General features: G+C 45.0%; 1 protein-coding gene across 1 annotated transcript in view; it reads left to right on the top strand.

Moving 5' to 3' along the window:
• Nucleotides 1-835: 835 nt before the first annotated feature.
• The window catches only part of GCLC (glutamate-cysteine ligase catalytic subunit), a 38,683-nt gene continuing 18,213 nt past the window's right edge, over nucleotides 836-21,305 (top strand). The window contains exons 1-3 of the mRNA XM_068558036.1: nucleotides 836-1,432; nucleotides 18,601-18,713; nucleotides 19,548-19,730. Of these exons, the coding sequence (XP_068414137.1) occupies nucleotides 1,283-1,432; nucleotides 18,601-18,713; nucleotides 19,548-19,730 (446 nt within the window). The 5' untranslated portion in view covers nucleotides 836-1,282. The remainder of the gene's footprint in view (nucleotides 1,433-18,600; nucleotides 18,714-19,547; nucleotides 19,731-21,305) is intronic.

Consider the following 21,305-nt stretch of genomic DNA (forward strand, 5'->3'; position numbering starts at 1 on the left):
AGTAAGTGGTCACTAAATGTTAACTTTGTGGTGTGAGGGAAGAGGGCACAGTAAGTACACACTTTCTGGTCTCAGTACACATATGATCTAGTTGCTGTCACTTTCCCCCTGATCTGTCATCTCATTGCTCTGTTGACACATTTTTTGAACAACTACTTGGGGGCGAGGTACCTCGTTCCTTCCCTTTCCCGCCAGGATAGGGCCAACCCCAGCTGTTTCTAAAACCTTCCACCCCGTGGTAAGCTCACATGAGCATCATTTTAATCACTTGATGGTTGAATCCTAGGTTTGGATGGGGGATATACTTTGGAGATGACTCCTTCTAACGATCCTTGTGGAAATGTTGACAAAGCCCCTTTGGTTGCAATGAATGGTGTCTGTGCCATCCACAGAACATATGTCATCAAATAAATAGAGACTACACAAATACTTATGTACACGTCTGAAAACCTGTAGACAAATTTTCTTGCCACACCCTGCTGCTCTCACCCTGGTTTTATAAGTGTGAGGCGCTTCTCTCCATAAAAAATAATATGGTGGATTCTTCATTAATTCGAATAATCAAACTTCTTCCCCAATGCAGAGTTTCTCTCTTTGGGTTAGAGAAAACGGATTTTTACACATCGCGTTTGCTTAAAGCGAGGCTGACCCCGGCCTGGTGAGCCCCTCCCCTTGGACTCCGCCCTAACCACGCCTGCGCACGCCTACCCCGCAGCCTCTGAGTCTCCGCGAGTGCTCGGCCACGCCTCCTCGCCCGCACCGCCTCCTTTCCCCGCCCCAGCCCGCGGTCTATAAAATCCGGAGCGGCGGATCGCGCTGGGGAGCGGCGAGTGGTTGGGAGCACTGGGCATGCTCAGCGGCGCAGGTTTTGGTCACAAGTAGGAAGGAGCTAGTGCAGGACACCGGCAAAGAGAAGCGGGAGCCGCCGCCGCGCCGCGGCTGTGGGGGCCGCCGCCGCCGCCTCGGAGCAGGAGCGGGGCGGGAGCCGGAGCGGGCGAGCGGCCAGGCCGTCGGGCAGAGGACCGCCCAGCCCGCCCCCCGGTCCGCCGCCTCCGTCCGCGCGGTGCACCCGACCCCTGGGTCGGTCCCCCGGGCGGCGAGGATCTCGCGCCGGGGAGCCGGAGCGGACCGGACCCTCCCTCCGCCGGCTGAGGCCCGAGGGCGCCCCCTCGGGGCTGAGCCGCCGCCGCCTTCCGCGGGCAACTGAGTGTCCGGCCCGCGCCGCGCGCCGGGAGCCCGGAGCGGCCGCCGCCGGTCCAGAGGGCGAGGAGAGGGGGCGGCCATGGGGCTACTGTCCCAGGGCTCGCCACTGAGCTGGGAGGAGACCCAGCGCCACGCCGACCACGTGCGGCTGCACGGGATCCTCCAGTTCCTGCACATCTACCACGCCGTCAAGGACCGGCACAAGGACGTGCTCAAGTGGGGCGACGAGGTGAGCGCCCGGCCCCCGCCGCCCCGCGCCCCTTTGTTCGGCGAGGCCCCAGCCCCCTCGGTCCGCGCCCTGCGCTGTCCTGAGGGTCCCCGCCGCGCCCCCGAGGGTCCCCGCCGAGCCCGCGGGCGTTCAGCGCTGTCCAGGGCCGTGCTCCGAGCCTTTGGCCGGATTTCTCTCTCCCATTCATTCATTCGGGGTTCGTTTCCATTCAGCAAGTGCGGAGTAGGCGCTGGGAGGGCGTGAGCATGCAAAAGCGTGACACTGGGTGCCTGGAGGAGTTTTCAGGCTGGGGTGTCTGCCCGCCGCCTATCGACCCACGGTCCCGTCTCAAAATGCCATTAACGTGAAAGGGACTAAGTTGTCCTAGAAGGCCGGTTGCTGTTAGGAATCAGGTCTTCAGGATTTCGCTTCCGCCGCACCTCATCCTGGTGCCTTTTAAACCTCCAGCTTCTCCTTCTCATCAACCACCCCCCGACCACCACTTTATAGATATAAGTTAAAACGAATCATGGCTTGGTTTAATTCTAAATGGGAACTCTGAGAACTTCAAAGTTAGGATTTGTTAGTGCCTTTCCATGGCCCAGATCTAGTATATAAACTTTCCGAATCTGTGCTTCCACATGTGTGCTGCTTCGAAGTGAAATGCCTCTAGATTCTCAATATTGAACCATTGTTTATTGGAATGATTTGGAAAGCACTGCCTCCTGTTAGTTTTAAAGTCTCTTCTGCAAAAGCTTTTTATGCCTTCCCTTCCTGTTTTTAAAAATCACGTGTATATACAGTTCAAATAATCAAATGACTTCTGGAAAGGTCTATTTATATTTTTCGTGTTTTTACCTTTTGCCTTCCATGGCTTGCTCAGGTGTAAATAATTTATCTCCCTGTCAGTATTATCGCTCTTTACCTTAGTGTCAAGGTGCTGCTACACCAGTGCTGAATCTCTCTCCTTGCAAAAAGTTAGTTTTTCTATGATTGGAAAATGCTTCTGCCTGTCAGTTGAAGGAATTGTGCTCTTGTAAGCTAGAAAAGTATCATGACTAGTAATTCACGTTTCTACCATAAGTGGTTTGCCATACTTTATTGGACAGAAGAGGGGTACAGTATGTTTGGTGATGATTCTTCAGTTTTAGACTAAAGCTCTTTTTTTTTTTTTTTTAGCAGCATCCGACATTTTATGTATTCATTTGTGTATTGTGCTTATTTTGTGATCTATCCTCTGTTCCCTCTAGATTTTTTTTTCTCTCCCACACCTCCCTTTCCTTTTTTTCCACTAACAAACCCATGTCCTTTGGAATGAGGAGTTTACTGTTTAACAGAAACCATGGAGTAGAAAAGTTATCTTAGATTTAAAAAATAACCCGCTGATCATTTATTATTACTTTAAATTCTGCTTCAGTCATGTCTGGGTAGAGTGTAAGATTTTCAAAAAGAATAAAATTCCTGCCTGCCAGTATTGACAGGCCTCTTGGAAATAGGTAGCATGACCCAAGGGGAAGAATTGAGATTGTGAAGACTTCCCAGGTGGTTAAGAAAAAAGCCCCACTCTTCCTACTCCTGGAATAGCACTTCAGTGAAGCCTTGGTCTCCCCCAGTTTGATTCTGTCTCCTCTCCTTGACCTGTGGCATGCAGGGGCTAACTCTCCGTTGTGGTACCTCTGAATCTCTGGACAGAGAGAAGATGTGACTTGGGCGGGGGAGGGGGGGTTGTCTCACACCTAAGCATTTGCTGATGCTTCTGTTCCTCTAGCATCATGTAAAGGTAATCACTCTTATGTTACAGAAAATTACTTTTCAAACTGGAGATCATGATCCATTAGTGGGTTGAGAAGTAAATTTAGAAGATTTTAGAAGTCTGAAATTCGTCGTTTCTTTACAGCATCTGACATTTTGACCCTTGAAGAACTAGAGTCTGAACTGCTCAGGTTTACTTATACGAGGTTTTTTTGTCAGGTAGTGAATACTACCTGATCCACGGTTGGCTGAATCCACAGATGCTGAATGGAAGGCCAACTATGGGACTAGAGCCTCTGCGGATTTTGGTGTCTCTGGCGGGTCCTGGCACCAGTCCCTCGTGGATACCGAGGGACTACTGTGTATTATTTGTGTACTGTGTGTATTTTATGATCTCTCCTCTCCCCCTAGATTTTTTTCTCTCCGAGACTTTAAAAACTGAAATGGGGTAGGATGAAGTGTATTGGTTTATCACACGTAGTGAGAATATTATGTCAAACGAGTTATTTGAGAGTGTGTGTAGGGGTGGTATATTGGGTGCATGTAAATTATTTCTTACTGTGGTTGCAGTTACGGGGTTTGAAAGTCAGAGTCCCACATTTATCATGGCAGGCCTCCCTGATGAGGTGAGCCTCTGAGAAAGAGCAGGACGTCAACACTGTTAGCCCTGATCCTTGCACATAGTGGGAACTCCCTGTCACGTCTACTGAGTAAAAGTCTGCAGGCAGGATCAGCCTGCAAGTGAGCTTGTTTGTATGCAGAAGCCTAGGAAACAACCAAGAGTCAGGCTGGGCCGATAAAAGTGGAGAAGGGTGTGGTGGGTGCCGTGGCCCTGGAGATGAAGGATGGCCCCATCAGACAGAAAGGGGTGTTTGGGACGTGATATGTTGGGCTGGGTCAGCGTGATACCAAAATACTGCTCTTTGTGGAAGTTTTGATGTTGCACTTACAGGACCATGGACTCGGATTAAAAAAGGAAAAAAAGCAGCCTAAACCCATCATTGTAGATCTGGTTGGAGGGAGAGCCTGCCACTTTGGAAATGCTTGGCGCTAGGACAGTATTTGTCTCTGGTGGTTTTATCAGGAAGAACTTGGATTTGGAGTTGCACTTGTGTTGTATTCCAAGGCTTGCCAACCACCTTTGTGGTTGTGAACCTCAGTTTCCTCCTTTGGAAAATGAGTAGGTTGTTCCTCTTTGAAACTCGCCTAGGATCATCTTTAGACTGCTGAGTGAAGAGAAGGCTGCCACCAGTCACTGTGGTAAAAATGGTTGTATTGTACAAGTGTGTGTCTGCTGGCTTTTTGGAATTCAGAAGTATTTTCCTGTGAGAAGCTTAGAAACAGGCAGATTCCCAGGTCAGCTTACAGATGCGAGTTTCACCTTTTGTGTGGCTGGTCCCAACGCATTGATCATGCTGTTATTATGGGTAATCGAAGTTCTAACTCCCAGGTACTGGGAAGATACTTCATGCTGCCCCAGATGCGGGTGAGGGGGAGGTGGGATGGGTGTTCCTGGGGGCCCTGATGCTTGCTAAGCGTTCTTTTATGCAAAAAAGTAAGCACTTCTCTCTTCACAGCCCACACACAACTTTTTAGGTACAGATTTTGTTTGTAAGTTGGAGTATGCACATTAAAAGACAAACCTAGGAAGTTTATAAACACTGCAAATGTGGCAGTAAATACGACTCTTGAATGCTTCCTAATATCCCTCTAGTGTCAGCTACCTGCCAGCCTCTTCAGCTACTTAGTGGCAGAGGCATTATCAGAATTGAAATCTGTCTGACTCCACGTCCATTTCTTAAACACATTACACCAGGTTTTGGAATATTTACAATGTATGAGATTTCATCAAATCTCTTTTTACAGAGTTCAAACTCTCCAGGTTACAGAGGTGTCAGAAAAACATTTTAAAGGAAACATTTTTTCTGATTTTTCTTTTCTTTTTTGCCTTTCAAAGGCAAGAAGGTCAATTGTGCTCTAATTAGCAGGTAAATCCATGAGAACTTAGAGAGAAATATACATCTTTAATATTTATGAGTGCGTTATTATCATGTGTAAAACCAATAAGAACTGAGATGGGATTTATAAAGGGCTGGCATATCATTCATAGTTTGAACTTCAAATTGCCTATGTAGGTTAAGAATGCTTACATGACTAATTAGAAAATGCATAGCTTGTTAATCAGTAAGCTTATGATCCTATAGCAAAAATAACATCCTAAGCTATAAATCTAGAATGGACAAAAGCATAGTCATTTGAGTCTAATTGAAGGTTCTGTGTAGCTTTGGACGATGTGCTTATCTCAGTTTTGTCATCTGTAAAATGGGGAGAGTAATACCTTCCTTGTAGAGTTAGTAAGATTAAATGAGATAATGTTGTTGGAATGGTTTACAAGTAAGTGCCTAGTCTTTTAAGTAAGACTCATAAATGTTCACTTGGAAATGTTTAAATACCCAGGATATCTCATTTAAAATATATCATTTAAATAGCCACAGTTATTGGGGAATGAGGCATTCCATGTTTGCCGTTTTTTAACTGAAATTTGCCCATTCAGATATAATTGTATTCCATTAGCTTAGTAATTGTTTATGGTATTTCTAAACTGCATTTCAGAATCTAAACTGTGTTTTTAAAATGCATTATTTGACAATGACTTCTTAGAATAAGGTATTGAGCACAAATTACTCTGAGAATTCGTGAAGATTCTATAGGTCACTGTGTGCTCTCTGCACACGAAGCACAGTTGCTTCATCTTTCTGTCTCTTGCTGTCACTGTGGACATTAGTTTATTAGCATTTACTGATGTGTCTAAAGCACGGTGGTGAAATCCAGGAAAAAGAGTGAAATATGGTTGGAGCTTTCTGGTGATTTTTTTTTTTTTTTTTTTCAAAATTACCTTTTATAACCAAGAGGTTCATTTTTGAAGGTTAGAGAACCAGATAACTGACTGTGTGTACAGTTGAGCTTTAAATAACATGGATTCGAGCTGCACTTGTCCACTTATACATGGATTTTTTTTCAATAAATAACGTACTAGAGTACCACATGATCCAGACCATAAAATTTATATGCAGATATTTGGCTGTGGGGAGAGTCAGCCCCCCTAACCCCATCATTGTTCAAGGGTCAACTGTGTATTAGGAATTGAGGCTAAGAATTTAAGCTTGGCTTAAATGTGAGCTTGACTATCATTTCTGGTGTCAATCTCAGTTTGGGATTTTTTCCCCCTGTTCATTTTGTGTTATATAGTTTTATGTGGGCTTTCTTTTTAAACCAATTTCATTGAATTATAATTTACATACAATAATACACACCCATTTTAAACATAGAGCTCAATGACTTCTAACAAGCGTATACAACCAGGTATCTGCAACCACAGTCAAAATAAAAAAACAGGAAACATCTGTGTATATATAACACTTCCATCACCCTCCAGAAGTTCCCTTGTGCCCTTTGCAGACGTGTGAGACACACAGCACCCCAGGTGATTCTGATGCTTCAGGCAACATCTTTGGGAAGCTGCCCTAGAGAATTAGGGTCGTTATTTATATGAAGAGAAGGGAAAGCATTCCAGGCAAGTGAACAGTGTAATAAAGGCAGAAAGGTGAGAAATAGCATTGGTGTGTGAACGTTCTGTGCCTGGTGGTGTTGTCAGTGCGGTGAACAGGTAGGATTAGTTTGTAGAGGTCTTTGGATACGTAGAGGTTTTGATGTACTTTAAAGATATGGCGAAAACACAGTGGGAGGAAAATGTTTATTCCTTCTGCACATGTGGCTCCCCTAGAACATGTTTCTGAACTCCTGAACAAGTTACTGTGACCCCACCACATCACTGTTGAATTCCTCTTTGTGAAGAGGAATGTCCAGGATATCACTTCTAAAGGTACCACTTCTAGGAATGTCTAGTAGTGGTGTTAGCAAATGTACTAACTAGAACTCTGTAGCTTCATTTTGAAGGAGAGACCTAGGTAATGTTCAGTGTAAGGCCCCATATCTTGAGAAAAGATGTCAGAATATTATCTGAGCCTCTAACATAGAATTTGTGTTTCTGTCTAGGAAATCTTTCATTATCTAAGGTTTTCTCCTGTATTTTCCTCTAGAAGTTTTATGGTCTTAGGTTTACATTTAGGTCTATGATCCTTTTAGAGTTAACTTTTGTATATGATGCAGGGTATGGATTTTTGGGTTTGGTTGCTTTTGCACAGTGCCCCAGCACCACTTGTTGAAAAGACTATCCTTTCTCCACTGCTGAAGGCCCTTGCACATTTGTCTAATATCTGTTGTCTATGTGTGGTTTCATTTCTGGACTCTTTGTACTGTTCCATTGCTCTATTTGTCCTTATGCCAATACCACACTTTTTATTGCTATAATTTATAATAAATTGTGAGATCAGGTAGTCTTACCTCTCCAACTTTGCTCTTTTTCAACTCATTTTGACTCTTTTAGGTCCTTTGAATTTACACATGAATTTTAGAACATCTTGGCAGTTTCTACCCAAAACAAACCCTACTGGGATGTTGACTGTGGTTGCATTGAATCCGGAGATTGTTTGGGGAGAATTGACATCTTAACAATGATGCTTCCAGCCCATGAACAAGTATATCCCTCCACTTGTTTAATTTCTCTCATCAGTGTTTTGTAGTTTTCAGTGGACAAGTCTTTCATGTCTTTTGTCAGATGTATCACTGAGTGTTTCACATTTTTTTTATTGTAAATGGTATTACTCTTTAAGTTATAATTTCTGATTGTTGTTGCTAATATATTAAAATAAAATTGATTTTGTGTATTTATCTTGTATCCTGCAACCTTACTATACTGTTTTTGAACATAGGGAATACAGTTCTAGTAACTGTTTTAATATCTTTGCTAATTCTATCATCTTTGTCATTTAAAGTCAGGTTCAAATGACTTTTTCTCTACATTTTGAGTAGGTTTCTCTGCTTTGCAGGCCTGGTAGTCTTTGATTGGATGCCAGACATTGTGAATTTTACCTCGTTGGGTGCTTGATATTTGCGTTTTCCTAAACGTATTCTTAAACTTTGTTCTGGAATATTGTTATTTGGAGATGGTTTGATCTTTTCAGGTCTTGCTTTTACAATTTATTCAGCAGGTCCGGAAGAGTGTCAGTTTAGGGCTAATTATTCTCTTCTGCGAAGGCAAGGCCTTCAGGGGTACCTTCCTCAATGCCCTGAACTAGGAGTTATTCCATTCTGGCTGGGGGGAAAGCACCCTGTCCCAGCTTTGGGTCCTCACCTCTCATGTGTGGGTCGATTTACTACCGAGTCCTTAAGGGGGGACCCTCTGCAAATCTCTGGAATTGTCTGTGCAGCTCTCTTCTCTTTGGTACTTGGTCCTGTGACCTCTAAATTATTTGGTTTCCTCAGATATTCAGCTCTATCTCTTCAATTCAGGGAGTCCTTCCCCCCACCAAACCCCCACTCCCAGCCTGGGCTCTGCTTCACCTCCCTGCCCATGATCTAGTGCCTCTCGCCACGCAGGAAGCTGGGGCATTTGTAGGGCTCACTCACTTTAAAATTGTCCCTCCTATCACAAGGATCTCTGCCCTTTGTTATCTGATGTCCAGTGTCTTGAAAATTCTTTTATATGTTCTCTCTTTCTGTCTTTTTTGTTGGGGGGGGAGGGGTGAAATTGATCGCTATTACTCCATCTTGATCAGAAGTGGAAGTCTTTCTACCTTTTCTTTCAGCTCTGCTCTCCTCTGTCTATAAACTTTGTCCAAAGGCTAGCTACCCTCATGGTTATATCTCCAGCAACCTAGATATAGCCAAGTTTTTAAAGTCAGGATTTTCTTTGCCTTTATGCTGTAATGTTCATCACTTAGTACCACTGTTATCATCCTATGACTGGGTATTTGGTGAAAACACAATTATTTTGAAGTTCGCATACATGTTTAAGAATGGACTAACTTGAAAATGGGAGTGCAGCCCCAAGTCTTCCTCCAAACAGTTGTGTGATCTTAGATACAGAACTTAAATTCTTTGAACCACAATTTTCTCATCTGCAAGAGTAATCAAAAAATTCTATCATTTGGTTTTGAATTGCATGCTTTTATATATATATATAATTTCTAATCGTATCTTTTAACAATTTGACTGTTTCAGAATGCTTTAAATGCCACACAAATGACAAAAATCAGGAAATGTGTACAAGAGATAGTAGAATCCGTTTCCTTATCCTGTCACCTTTTGGGTTTTAGGATTTTTCAAAGAGAACGTACTTTACTGGCTACTGAAAAAGTAATCTAATTACAAACCCATAGATGTTAGGTTTCTAAAACCTTTTCCTTAACTTCCTAAGTAAACCTGTTTGAACCCCATAATGTTTCTATAAAAAAAAAAAAAAAAAAGCAAGATATTATCACAGACTGTTTCCTTCAGAAAAATTGAGACTTAAGCTTCACTTATATGTGGCAAACACTAAAGGCTTTATTTCCATGATGGATGACTTTTAAGTATTTATTGAGTGACTCCTGTTTATCAAGGACTTACTGTGGTAGGTCATGGGGTTGAAGAGAGAAACCAAGAAAAGGGAGAATCTGCCTGCCCTTGAAGAACTCCAGTGGCATGGCAGGGTCGGGGGACAGGCTGGAGGGAGGAGGGGAGGAGTTTGCTCTCTGCCTGGAGATCCTGGGAGTCTTAGAGATGGGGGGCGGAGTGGGGGACCTCCTGGGAGGATCTCAAAGGGAGACAGAGAGCGCAAGGGAAGGGTGCGTGCAGACGTGTGACTGTGAAGTGCCTGCAGTTGAGGATCACTGCCGTGGCGGCGGACCAGAGCAGGGCAAGGGGAGTGGCTAGAGGTGAGGCTGTCGAAGGTCCTTTGTTTTTTTTTGGTTTTTTTGTTTTTTTAATTAATTTTTTTATATTGGACTGTAGTTGATTTACAGTGTTGTGTTAGTTTTAGATGTACGACAAATTGATTCAGTTATACATATACATATATCTATTCTTTTCCTTTGAATTTTATTTTATTTATTTTTTTATACAGCAGGTTCTTATTAGTTATCCATTTTATATATATGTCAAGTGTATATATGTCAAGATCCTTTGTAATGGACCACGCCAGGAGACGTGGTATTGTCAGTCCAGGAATCGTACAGGGAGACTAATCCCGGGTCCCTTCGGAGGTGGTGGGGAAAACGGGCTGGGAGGGTAACTAGAGGCTGGGAGCTCCCACTGCAGAGGTCACCTCGATGCTGAGGGAGGGGAGAGAGTCTAGCCTGTGGGGATGGTTCCTGGGGAACTGCTTGGATCTTCTGGTTTGGGACCTCCTGGGTGAAGGATCCCAGTGCTCATACAGCGGAGATGCCGGGTAGACAGTGCAGAGGGAGCTGGAGCCACATCTGAGCTGGCCGTGTGTGTGGCAGGGCAGCCGCGGGCCTAAATGTGGGGTTAAAACCAAGGAGGAGCGCGAGATGACTAACCCAGAGAGGAAGCATGGCCATCACCTCCGAACCCTGCTGATACACACAGAAGGACCTGGACGTGTGTGGGATCTGGAGAAGGACCAGTGGGGGCAGTAGGACTGCCCTGGGGGCAGGAAGGGTGGCAGGCTTTCAAGAGGGGTGCGAGGATGGGAACGGAAGTGAAGCCGGAGTTGGCCGGTTAGGGGACTGGAGGCTTTGGCAGCAACCTATCTCGAACATACTAAGAACTTGGGAAAAGAGCAAAAATTGGTTTCCAGCCAAAGTAAATGGCCCAAAGCCCATGCATGTTTTCACAGCTTGTAGGGTCCTTGAAATCTTGGTTATGATTTTCAGAAAGAAACAGAATTGAATTGGGAAAGCATATGCATTTTGGTTACTTAGTAGCCACGGGGATTGTATATTGAAACTGATCATAAAGGATTAAGTAATTTCGAATGATGACCCTGAATCTCCTCCACTTAAAGGCTGGGTTTCTCAGACATTGTTTCAGAAGTTAAAGAAACATAAATAAGCGTCAGACTTCTAGCCAAAAGAGCACATCTTTTATAGGTATCCAGAAAACTTGGTTATCTAGGTTGGTGTATTTTTGCAGCATTCATATGGCCACGGCTCTACTCTGTTCGACACTGTTTGGAGAGCTTTCTGTGTTCTTAGATGTTTGTGTCTGTTATGGTCAGGATTTAGTAATTAAACTTATTTCCACAACAAGATTACAAAAGAGCCCCCAAACCAGATGTTCCTAATTACATAAACGTTCACACAAACCCACTGTCTTGTCTCCCATCCCCCAGGCCCTTTTTTCAGTCCTTTGGATTTAGTTAACACCTTCCTTTTTTATGAACTGGATGCTGATTTAGCAGAGTTAAAACAAACCCTGAAGGCGAGAGCCTCCGTGAAAGTTTACATTTTTTAATTTAAAAAGTTTTTTGCTTGAAAGGATACTCTGAGCACTGTAAGCCTCAGAGCGACGTTAAAGCGGTTATTTGGGAGTGCTTCCCTCATTTCCCGCTAAAGCGTTCACGTATTTACACAAGTCGGGCACTTGGAAGGCATATCGTCCAACACACCATGCGGCAGCAGCCCTGCCTGTGGTCCTCCCTCCATGGCTGTGTGAGTGGTATCCAGGGCTCAGGAGCTGCCGGCCCCAGAACACAGACAGCGAGAACTAGGAAGCAAGCAAAAGCCCTCTCAGTACAGAGTGCATGTACTTTACTCCTGGAAGCCTGTCTCAAGCCCTCACCCGGAGATTGCTCACTTTATACACAATTCCTGCAAGCTGGTCATTTCCTTCCTCAGTTCAGGATGAACTACAAAAAAATCAGTCGAGGCAGCAATGAGAGACCAAGTCGGAGAGCAGCTTGGAAAAGCAGATCTAGACACGGCAGCCGGTGCCTCCCAGGGCCTTGCTCTGTTAAAGAAATGAAATTGCCCCGAGTCTGAAGCCTTAATAAAAAAGTGGAAGTATGTTTAGTATCTTCCTATTGTAGCAGAAGAGGACGTAATCAATTTTAGAAAGATTTCCACTGATGTATGCATACAATTTAAGAGATCATGTGCTTAGAAGGGGTGAGCTTTAGGTAGCAAGACGATGCATTTGAAAAAAATTCCCTTCCTGGCAATGCAGTGTGTGTAATGTCTTTGAGAGGGAAAGAAAAATGGATGGTTTTATACCACAAGAATTTCTGGAAGAGTTTAATGACAGACATAGTAGTTTAGAGTTGGAAGGGACACTTTGTTAGATTAGAACACGTTCCACATGTCCATAATTGTAATATTTGTGAGGAGAGAGGGGAAATTAAGACTGCTCTGGCCTGGGTAACCACTTCCACAACTCCACAAGGCACTAGTGTGGGTGGCACCCTTGGGCATGGGACAAGAGAGGTCCTAGTGTTGGGGGTTAGCCAAGGCTGCTCTGAAGAGGTAGCACTTGACTAGAGCCCGTCAGGAGCCAGCTGCTTGAAGGGACAGCTACACAGAGGTGCTGTCCAGGCCCTGGAGTGGTTGGCTGGCGGAGAGGCAGAAGGAAGGCCTGCGTGGGTGCAGCCTGGGGGGCGGGGCTGGAGTGGAGGGGCGGCACACGTGGTGAGGGTGCTAAGATGTGCTGAGTCTGAGCCATTTGAAAGTGTCCGGGAGGGGGGTGACTTGACCTGTGCCCGCTGTCGCAGAGCTGGCGGTGTTCTGCACGAAGTCTTTCCTTTTACTGAGACAGCGAGTACCTGAAACAAACGCTGCGCGAAACAGTATTTGGGTGAAATAGTACTTCCTTTCCCATGAATGACATATTCTGGTATTTATTCTACTCATTTCAATGCTTTTTGGTAATGTTGATTACAGGCCACCATGGACCCGTAAGAACACTTAAAAGACACTGTTCTGCCTCAATACGTGTGTCCCTGCCCGAGAGCTAGAAAATAATCACTAATACGTGAGGATATGTGTACTCAACTACCACTTTAGGCACTTGACACGCATTATTTTGTGTGCTCCTCCCTAGTGGCCCCCTGAGGTAGGCGTTATCCTCATTTTATACAAGAAAAAAACACAGATGTTACTAAGATTCAAACGAGGCTCCAACCCGAGACAAGGCTGGAGGTGGAAGGGAAAGGAGTAGGGTGTGGGGTGGGGTAACAAGGCAGGTGGGCTGCTTTGATAAAGGTCTCGAGCAACAAGTGCAAGCTCCGGTGTTTTTGGTTACCAGATGACCAGTGGTTCCCTCCTAGTGAAGGAGACCCTCACTGTGGTGAAATGGCATTGGACTTGGAGGTCTGGAATCGCTGTCACCTGCCCCTGGGGGCCCAAGGGCCCCTCTGAGCACAGCAGTGACTTAGGAGTTGCACGTCCTGTTTCGGCACTGGCTCTAGGTCTCTTCAGAAAGCATCACCCTCCCTTTGTTGGGTGGGTTAATCTATCACCAGTTCCTAAGAACTAAAGCCCTGAATTTCTCATCTCTCGATGGTGGTCCCTGAATTTGGGCCAACTTCATCTCTAAACACACTTACAGGGACCTAGCTTGCTTTGTCAGTCACCTGCTCCAGGAGAGCCTGGGGCCCTGAGCCAGCACTGCTGAAGCCCTGAGTTCTCCTTTACCTCATGGGAGTCCTTCAGGGGCCCTGACCTCTCACCCCCCTCACCGCCCCCTCCCCAGCTAAGCGCTGCAGAGCAGTTGGTCCAAGACACCCTCTCTTGTCAGCCACGTGGTGACCAGGACCCTGTTCTCAGGAAAGAAGCGAAGAATTCACTTGTCCTCAGAACCTAGAAGCTATAGTACTAACCTGCAGGTGTTTTGAGGTAAATAAGAACTATTCATATTTACAATATTATTTCTTTAGGAGGACGTGTCTTCTGGCTTAGGTTTCTGAGTTGCAGAGTGCCCGTGTTGGTGGCCACAGCAAACATCCCCTTTGGTAACGTCATGTGATGTGCTCTCTTTTGTGAGGTTAATTTGTGGGAGCAGACTGGTTGGGTTCCACTTTGGTTCAGAAATAAGGTAGGAGTGACTTAGCCTGGTCTTTATAACCATCAGAAAATGAAAACTGACACACGCCTGAAGTGTAGTGGCATGGTTAACAAAAATCAGCCAGTGTCAATTCAGAGGCCCGAAAAGTAAACATCTCATACCATTTGTAGGACATGAAAGAGCAGATCAGCATGCAGGACTTTCCTTTGCACCAGCAGTAATGCATCAGTAAGTGTGTCCAGATATAATTCCAAGAGGTGGTTTTTCTCGGGTTTAAGTCCAGTGCTGTCCAGTACAACTTCCTGCAGTAATCGAATTGTTTGCAATATCCAGTTAGGGACTTAGGAACTGAAATTTTTATTTTACTTTAATTTTATTTTATTTTTTATAAATTTATTTTATTTATTTTATTTTTGGCTGCATTGGGTCTTCGTTGCTGCTTTCTCTAGTTGCAGCGAGCCGGGGGATACTCTTCATGGCGGTGCACAGGCTTTTCATTGGGTGGCTTCTCTTATTGCGGAGCATGGAGTCTAGGCGCACAGGTTCAGTAGATGTGGCACATGGGCTCAGTAGTTGTGGCTCGCGGGCTCTAGAGTGCAGGCTCAGTAGTTGTGGTGCACGGGCTTAGTTGCTCCACGGCATGTGGGATCTTCCTGGACCAGGGCTCGAACCCGTGTCCCCTGCATTGGCAGAGGGATTCTTAACCACTGCAACACCCGGGAAAACCTACTTTAATTTTAAATCTAAAAAGGTCACATGTGCCTAGTGTCTACCATAAAGGAGAGGGTGTTTTTTTTTCCTTTCCTTTATTGAAAGCTGTCATTGTCCCCTTTATGAGATTCATCACAATTTTCCCTGCTCTCTCCTGAATCTTAAAATTTTTCACTGAGGCTTCATATTACTAATCTTGGCATGTGAAGAATTTGTTTTGGTAATGATTCAAGAAAGTTACTTTACGTAATCGTATAGGAAATTCATCATTTTACGCAGTGTTAAAATTGAGATTAATGTATTATACATAAAGAACCTCCTGCTCTGTTAGCTGAAGTCCTGGTCTAGGACACTGGAGGAAGACCAGGCCAGGGCAAGGCCACGTTTATTTTGTGTAAACTTTCCTGGCATGCACCCTGTGTTATTCTGTGGTATGAAATGGCATTTCATAGTGGGGGAAAAGTCAGAATATAGCAGATACTATAAGAATTTGATGTAACTTTATTTTTGGCCTGTGTGTTTCTTTCTTTTTTTTGAAGTATAGTTGATTTACAGTGTTGTGTTTCAGGTGTACAACAAAGTGAGTCAGTTATACATACATGTATATACACGTACACGTATATGTATACACATATATATATTCTTTTTCAGATTCTTTTCCCTTATGGGTTATCACAAAATATTGAGTATAGTTCCCTGATGTAACTTTAGAGTAAACTGCTAAAACATTTCCTTTTGGGGAAAATAGAGCAGTTTAAAATAACACTTCAACAGTTATACTCTTAAACGTCACCATATACAAAGGGTTCCTGGACCTGTGGTGGTCACCTCAAGTTCACCCACTGTTTCAGGCACAGCTGCTCTTCTGGTCTTGCCACGCAGGTCTTCCCTATTTCACTGCAAGTGACTTTGAATCCAAGTAGCATCGCCATTGGTTCTAGCACCCCTTTGGGTGCTCCAGGCTTGAGTATCTTGCTAGATACGGAAATGGGTGCCATCCAACTGGATGGCTGAAAGTGCTCAAAAATATTGGTCATTAGTATTTTGCTGTGTGAGGAAACCATCTTCTGGGCAGAAGACACAGTCACTAGCTTTAAAACAGTTTACAGTCTAGAGGCGGGACTACTGTGACATGGTCTCCAGGGGTGGGCCCGGTTTATCTGCATCTCTGGGCAGCCAACCAGGTGATTACGCTGCGGTCAGGGGAAGCACAGGGGTCGGGGGTGGGGGCGTATTTATGACGACCCTCTCCTTTGCCTGGCCACCCCCCTCCCCCCAGGAAACCTTCTGATACCCCAGGCGGGACCAGACCCTCCTGTTACACGTGCCCCAGACCCTTCAGCTCCCTTGAGTTACTGGCTGTCATTTCAGCCACCTGTGAGCTTGAGCGCAGGAGCCACATCCACCTGGCTCTGTGCAGTGTTCCCAGCACCTGCCGACCACAGGACTTCGGGTGAAAGGACAAAGGGTGTGGAGGCAGCAGGACGCTGTGTTTCAGCACTGATGGGTCATCAGCTAGTTAGAGCCTTATCACAAGATGGCTGTGGGCTTGTTCAGGAGTCGGTGTAAGGAGAAAACCGGGTCTCTTAGACGCAACGGGTGGTTCCAGCCGAAGTCAAGACTGCTTACTGCTTGGGCCGGTGGAATGGAGGAGCTGGCCCTGAATCCTGAACTGTGAATTTCTTTAGGGTGGCTGCGGACCCCGCCCCGCAGCCCAGCCCTCCTGGGCTGAGCTTCCCCGCACCTTCCCCCTCCTCGGCCTGACCACCCGGATGCAACCCCTTCTCCAGGGTGTAAGGAGGCCGGAGTCTTCATCCCAGTGCCTGGGAAGCAATGTAGGACCTCACTGTCCCCCAGGGACACGGTGATGGGTTCCCTCTCTCCAGAGGTCAGACACATGATAGGTTAAATACTTTAGAGAGGTGGCCCAGGGACCTTTGTATAACATTGTTTCAAAGGAATTTGAAAATTCCTTTTTTCTAATGTACACAGAAATTGACAGAGGAGCTTTCTCAAAGTACAATCTCCCTAAATAAGGAACTGCCTGTAGCTGCTTCTGAGTCTTATGGAACTAGATTGTTTCCAAATTAAGTGCTGTTTTCACCTCAGCGCTGATGACTTGAACTCATCAGTAAGACAACTCTCGGTCTATTCAGGCTGCTGTAACAAATACCACAGACTGGGTGGCTTAAACAACAAACATTTACTTCTCACAGTTCTGGAGGTTGGAAAGTCCATGGTCAGAGGTGCTGGTAGATTTGGTTTCCAGGTGAGGTCCCTCTTCCTGGCTTACAAAAGCTGTGTTCTCACACAGTAGAGAGAAATCATCTTTCTCGTCTCTTCTTATAAGGGCACAAATCGCGTCACAAGGGCCCCACTCTCCTGACCTAATTACCCGCCCCCCCCAAGTCCTCACTTCTAAATACCATCACATTGGGGGTTAAGGGCTTCAACGTAAGAATGGTGTGGGGGGCAGTAACATTCAGTCCATAACGACAACTAATAAAAATTCATCGAAAGTTTATTTTTGTTGTCATTTAAACCTGCCAGGCTATTTCCCTATGGTCACTAACATTTTTTCCCCTTTTATATTCCTTAGCTGAAGGGCAAACCAGTCTCTGGAATGGTACTATTTCTGTGATAGGGAGGGCTGACTCAGATGCCTTCCACCTGGACGGTGGATCTGCAGACCAGAGCCCCCCCATCAAAGGGGGGCTGCCCAGCCCCAGCCCCTCTGGACCCAGGCCTCCTGCTGGGTTTCCGGGCTTTGGTTTGTTTTTAAGGCTGGGATTGGGATCTGGATTTACATGTGAAATGTCAGGTAGATAAGGTAGATAGTGGATGTATTGTTGCTTGTCTCTTTTATGATACGCCAAAAAAAGTACTTTCTGGGGATTGGTCTGCCACGTGCCACAAGTTTGCCATCTCTTCTCTGTCTTGGGGTCTTGTGCAAAGGGTGCTCTCAAGTGTTTGCCTGAATGGTCCAGCTCCAATCTTTTCACTTACCTATGGATGATGTGTGTCTTATTTTAACCGTAAATAGTGAGTCACAATCTTCACTATTAATACCAACTATCATGACTTACAGCATGCAATTTCAGGGAAAACAAATGCAGGTTCTATTTGTACTCTGCCCAGAAAAGTCTTACTTTGGTATTTCACTCTTGATTTTTTATCAGAATTCCACCAGGTATTGTTATGAATGCACTAGTGCACCTTGCATTGTAAATTCTGTATGAGTTCAGAGTGGGGAAGTGGTCTTAAATTATTCCTGAAAAACCAAAACAAAATTGCCGAAACTCCTAAACTAACACCTCTATATTGATTTTGATTTAACTGTCCATTAGTGGGGCTCATAGTGGGATGATTAAATAATGTACCAGTGAGGAAGGATAATCTACCTTGATTAGAACGCGCAGGTAACCCCTTTCATAAACTTACAGTAAGCCCACCGAGGAAATACGTTGTAAAATGCGACTACTACTTGCAACTGCAATTTACAGAATCCTGGCTTTGAAATACTTCTTTCTCGAAGTACAATTTGTCAAAATGGGCATCTTGACCTTTCTAAAAGGTATTAAGTAGAACGGGGGAAGACGGAATCACGTAAGAGCCCTTGTCCTCCCACAAGGCCACTGTTGGCCGTTCTCTCCAGGTTTTCACATTATGCAAACCTCACTCACTAAGCACCGTTGTGTAAGCAGATGTGACTCCTCAGGACACTGTCATCCTTTCCAACCTTCACGTTTCCCTACTTTTCCTAAAGGTCACATCAAGCACGAGTCTGGAGGAATGTTCATCTTTCTCTCCTTTATTTTCAATAGGTGGAATACATGTTGGTATCTTTTGATCATGAAAATAAAAAAGCCCAGCTGGTACTGTCTGGAGAGGAACTTCTTGAAACTCTGCAAGAAAAGGGGGAAAGGACAAACCCAAAGTAAGCTGATGTACTGAAGGCTTCTTTGAGAGTTTCTGAAACTGTTAGAACCACTGGAATATCATCTTTCCTTCCACGTACAGGAGACAGGAGAGCACAGCAGTTTAGGACTCTGGCTCTGGTTCCCAGTTGCCTGGGTCAACTCCTGCTTCCTCTGCTTAATAGCTGGGTACCCTTAGGCGAGGTACTTAACTTCTCTGTGCCTCAGTTTCCTCAACTGTAAATGAGGGATAATAATAATACCTACCTCTTAGGGTGTAGACATTCTAAATACGTTAATAAGCACTTAGAAGAGTAAACTCAATATAAAGTCTGTTTACTATTTAAATTTTTTTTTTTTTAATTGGCAGTTACCAAGATCACAAACCATGGTGTCAGAGAAAACTTGCAGATGGGTTTTGCTTGGCTGGCAGGATGTTTTTAAAATATTTCTTTATTTCAGTAGACAGAGGTGAAGGGGGCATGTACCTCCAGTTCATTTTTCTACCCACTAAAGTTTGGGAGGCTGGGTTTGCATTTGGAACCCAGTCTTAAACCGAAGGAGGCCTTAAATCCCCACGTCCTTCCCCGCAGAGTGGACAGGCTTGCTTGCCTTGGACAGTGCATGCCCTGTGTGTGTCTCAGTTATTTATAAATATTTTAGACCCAGCGCTTGTAACCCTTATGTAGTTGAAAAGCTGTGGAAGATTAACAACCACTGGGAATTGTAAAGAGTTCTTGGCTTCTTGTATACCCAGTGGTTTCTAAATTTTTGGAAGCAACTTTTTCAAAACTAAAAATGGAGCAGACTGCAGCAGAAGAATAAGACGGACTGAACCCTTTTCTCCTCTGTAGCCACCCTACCCTTTGGAGGCCGGAGTATGGGAGCTACATGATCGAGGGGACACCTGGCCAGCCGTACGGAGGGACCATGTCTGAGTTCAACACGGTCGAGGACAACATGAGGAAGCGCCGCAAGGAAGCGACATCTCTACTGGGGGAAAACCAGGCCCTCTGCACAATCACTTCGTTTCCCAGGTTAGTCCCTGTGTCAACGTGCATGGCTGGCATTTCAGAGCATCCGGGTATCAAGAGAGCAGATCACAACCCAGCACTTGACCCCACAGCTCTCATGCTTTGCAGACGGTTCATCCTCATCACACCGTGTCTGACAGAATCTGTAACATTAGAGCTGCAGGCAGAGTCGCATGCCAGCCTCTGCCAGTGGTGGTGGTGGCCGGGGGGACTGTGGAAGGACCCGAGCGCCACAGACTCCGCAGGCCGAAGGGAAGGAGCAGTGCACAAGGAGATTGTGCGTTGACCCCCAGATCAGATCAGGGGGCCCCAGATGGGGGGCTGGCATCAGCGCTCCCAGGGTCTGTTGATACATATTAACAAAGAACAAGGGAGTCACTGGGTCATGTTTGGATTGTGCTGAAAAGACTTAGGATTTGTCATCAAATCTAGTTATGGCTAAAGTTTCATAAGAGTAAATATAAGGTAAATATGAACAGTGAAATTCTGTCCTTAGCTTAGTATGAGGTACGTAAATATCACACAATTATACGTAGGACCTGTACTCAAGAATGCAGTTCTACCAAATCGTAAATCTGGTTATCTCTGCTAGATATCTGTCAGATTGTGGCAAAGTATGCTTACCTCTCCAAAGTTCAAAAGCACTTTGGGGATTGGTATCTGTGGCCTGGAACACTCTGAACTATTTTTATGCCTTCTTTTTTTTTTTTCTGATCAATGTCCACGATGAACATAGGCATTCACAGTCACACCACTGGTCTTAGGACACTTAAAGGGAATTTTCTTTTTTAAAATCTCCATGGTCACATATAAATAGTTGAAACCTTATTTAAACAACTCATCAGATGTTTAGAGAAGTATCTTTTTCCTTCTCTTAAGTTATTATGAAGGGAGGAGAGTTGAGCTAGGAATAAGTTTTATTCTAAAAATCTAATTTTTTTTTAAAAAGCCTAACCATATCTTTTATGATGAGAGGGCGTTTTTGGATTTGTAAACAAAACAAAGATAATAATTATTTGTTTGTAGAAGCCTCACCTTACATCCACAGTTAAATGATAAGGGAAGTTTTATTTCGGGATCAAGAGGGAGAGAGGAAAACTCAGTTTCTTCAGTGTAAACAGGGTGATTCTCTTTCTGTAAACAGGTGCAACTGTAGTGTGGCCCAGTAACCCAAACAGTGGTCATGTGACTGTTTACATTTAAATCAATCAGACTTGCATACAGTGAGAAGTTCAGTTCCTCGGTCTCATTCGCCTCCTTCCACCTGCTCAGTACCCATCTGGGCAATGCAAGTCATGAGCATTTCCATCCCTGCCGAGGTTCCGTTGGACGGTGCTGGTCTGGAGGAAAAGCGGGGCTGGGGGTGCGGGTCTGAATCCTGGCTGCCCGCTTCCTGCCAAGTACACACGTGCTTCACCAGCCTGATTCCGGTCAGCAGAGAGCCCCCCAGATCTCAGTTTGTCACTCTCTGCAAGGGCTTTTCCTAAGGCTACAGGCTGTCAGTGAATAATGTACAGAGCTGCAGGAACTCTCAGGAGCCCCCATCATAGCTGGGGCTGTTTTCCAGATAAGATCGGC

Source organism: Eschrichtius robustus, chromosome 12 (assembly GCF_028021215.1).
Source record: "Eschrichtius robustus isolate mEscRob2 chromosome 12, mEscRob2.pri, whole genome shotgun sequence".
In the NCBI taxonomy this organism is placed as follows: domain Eukaryota; kingdom Metazoa; phylum Chordata; class Mammalia; order Artiodactyla; family Eschrichtiidae; genus Eschrichtius; species Eschrichtius robustus.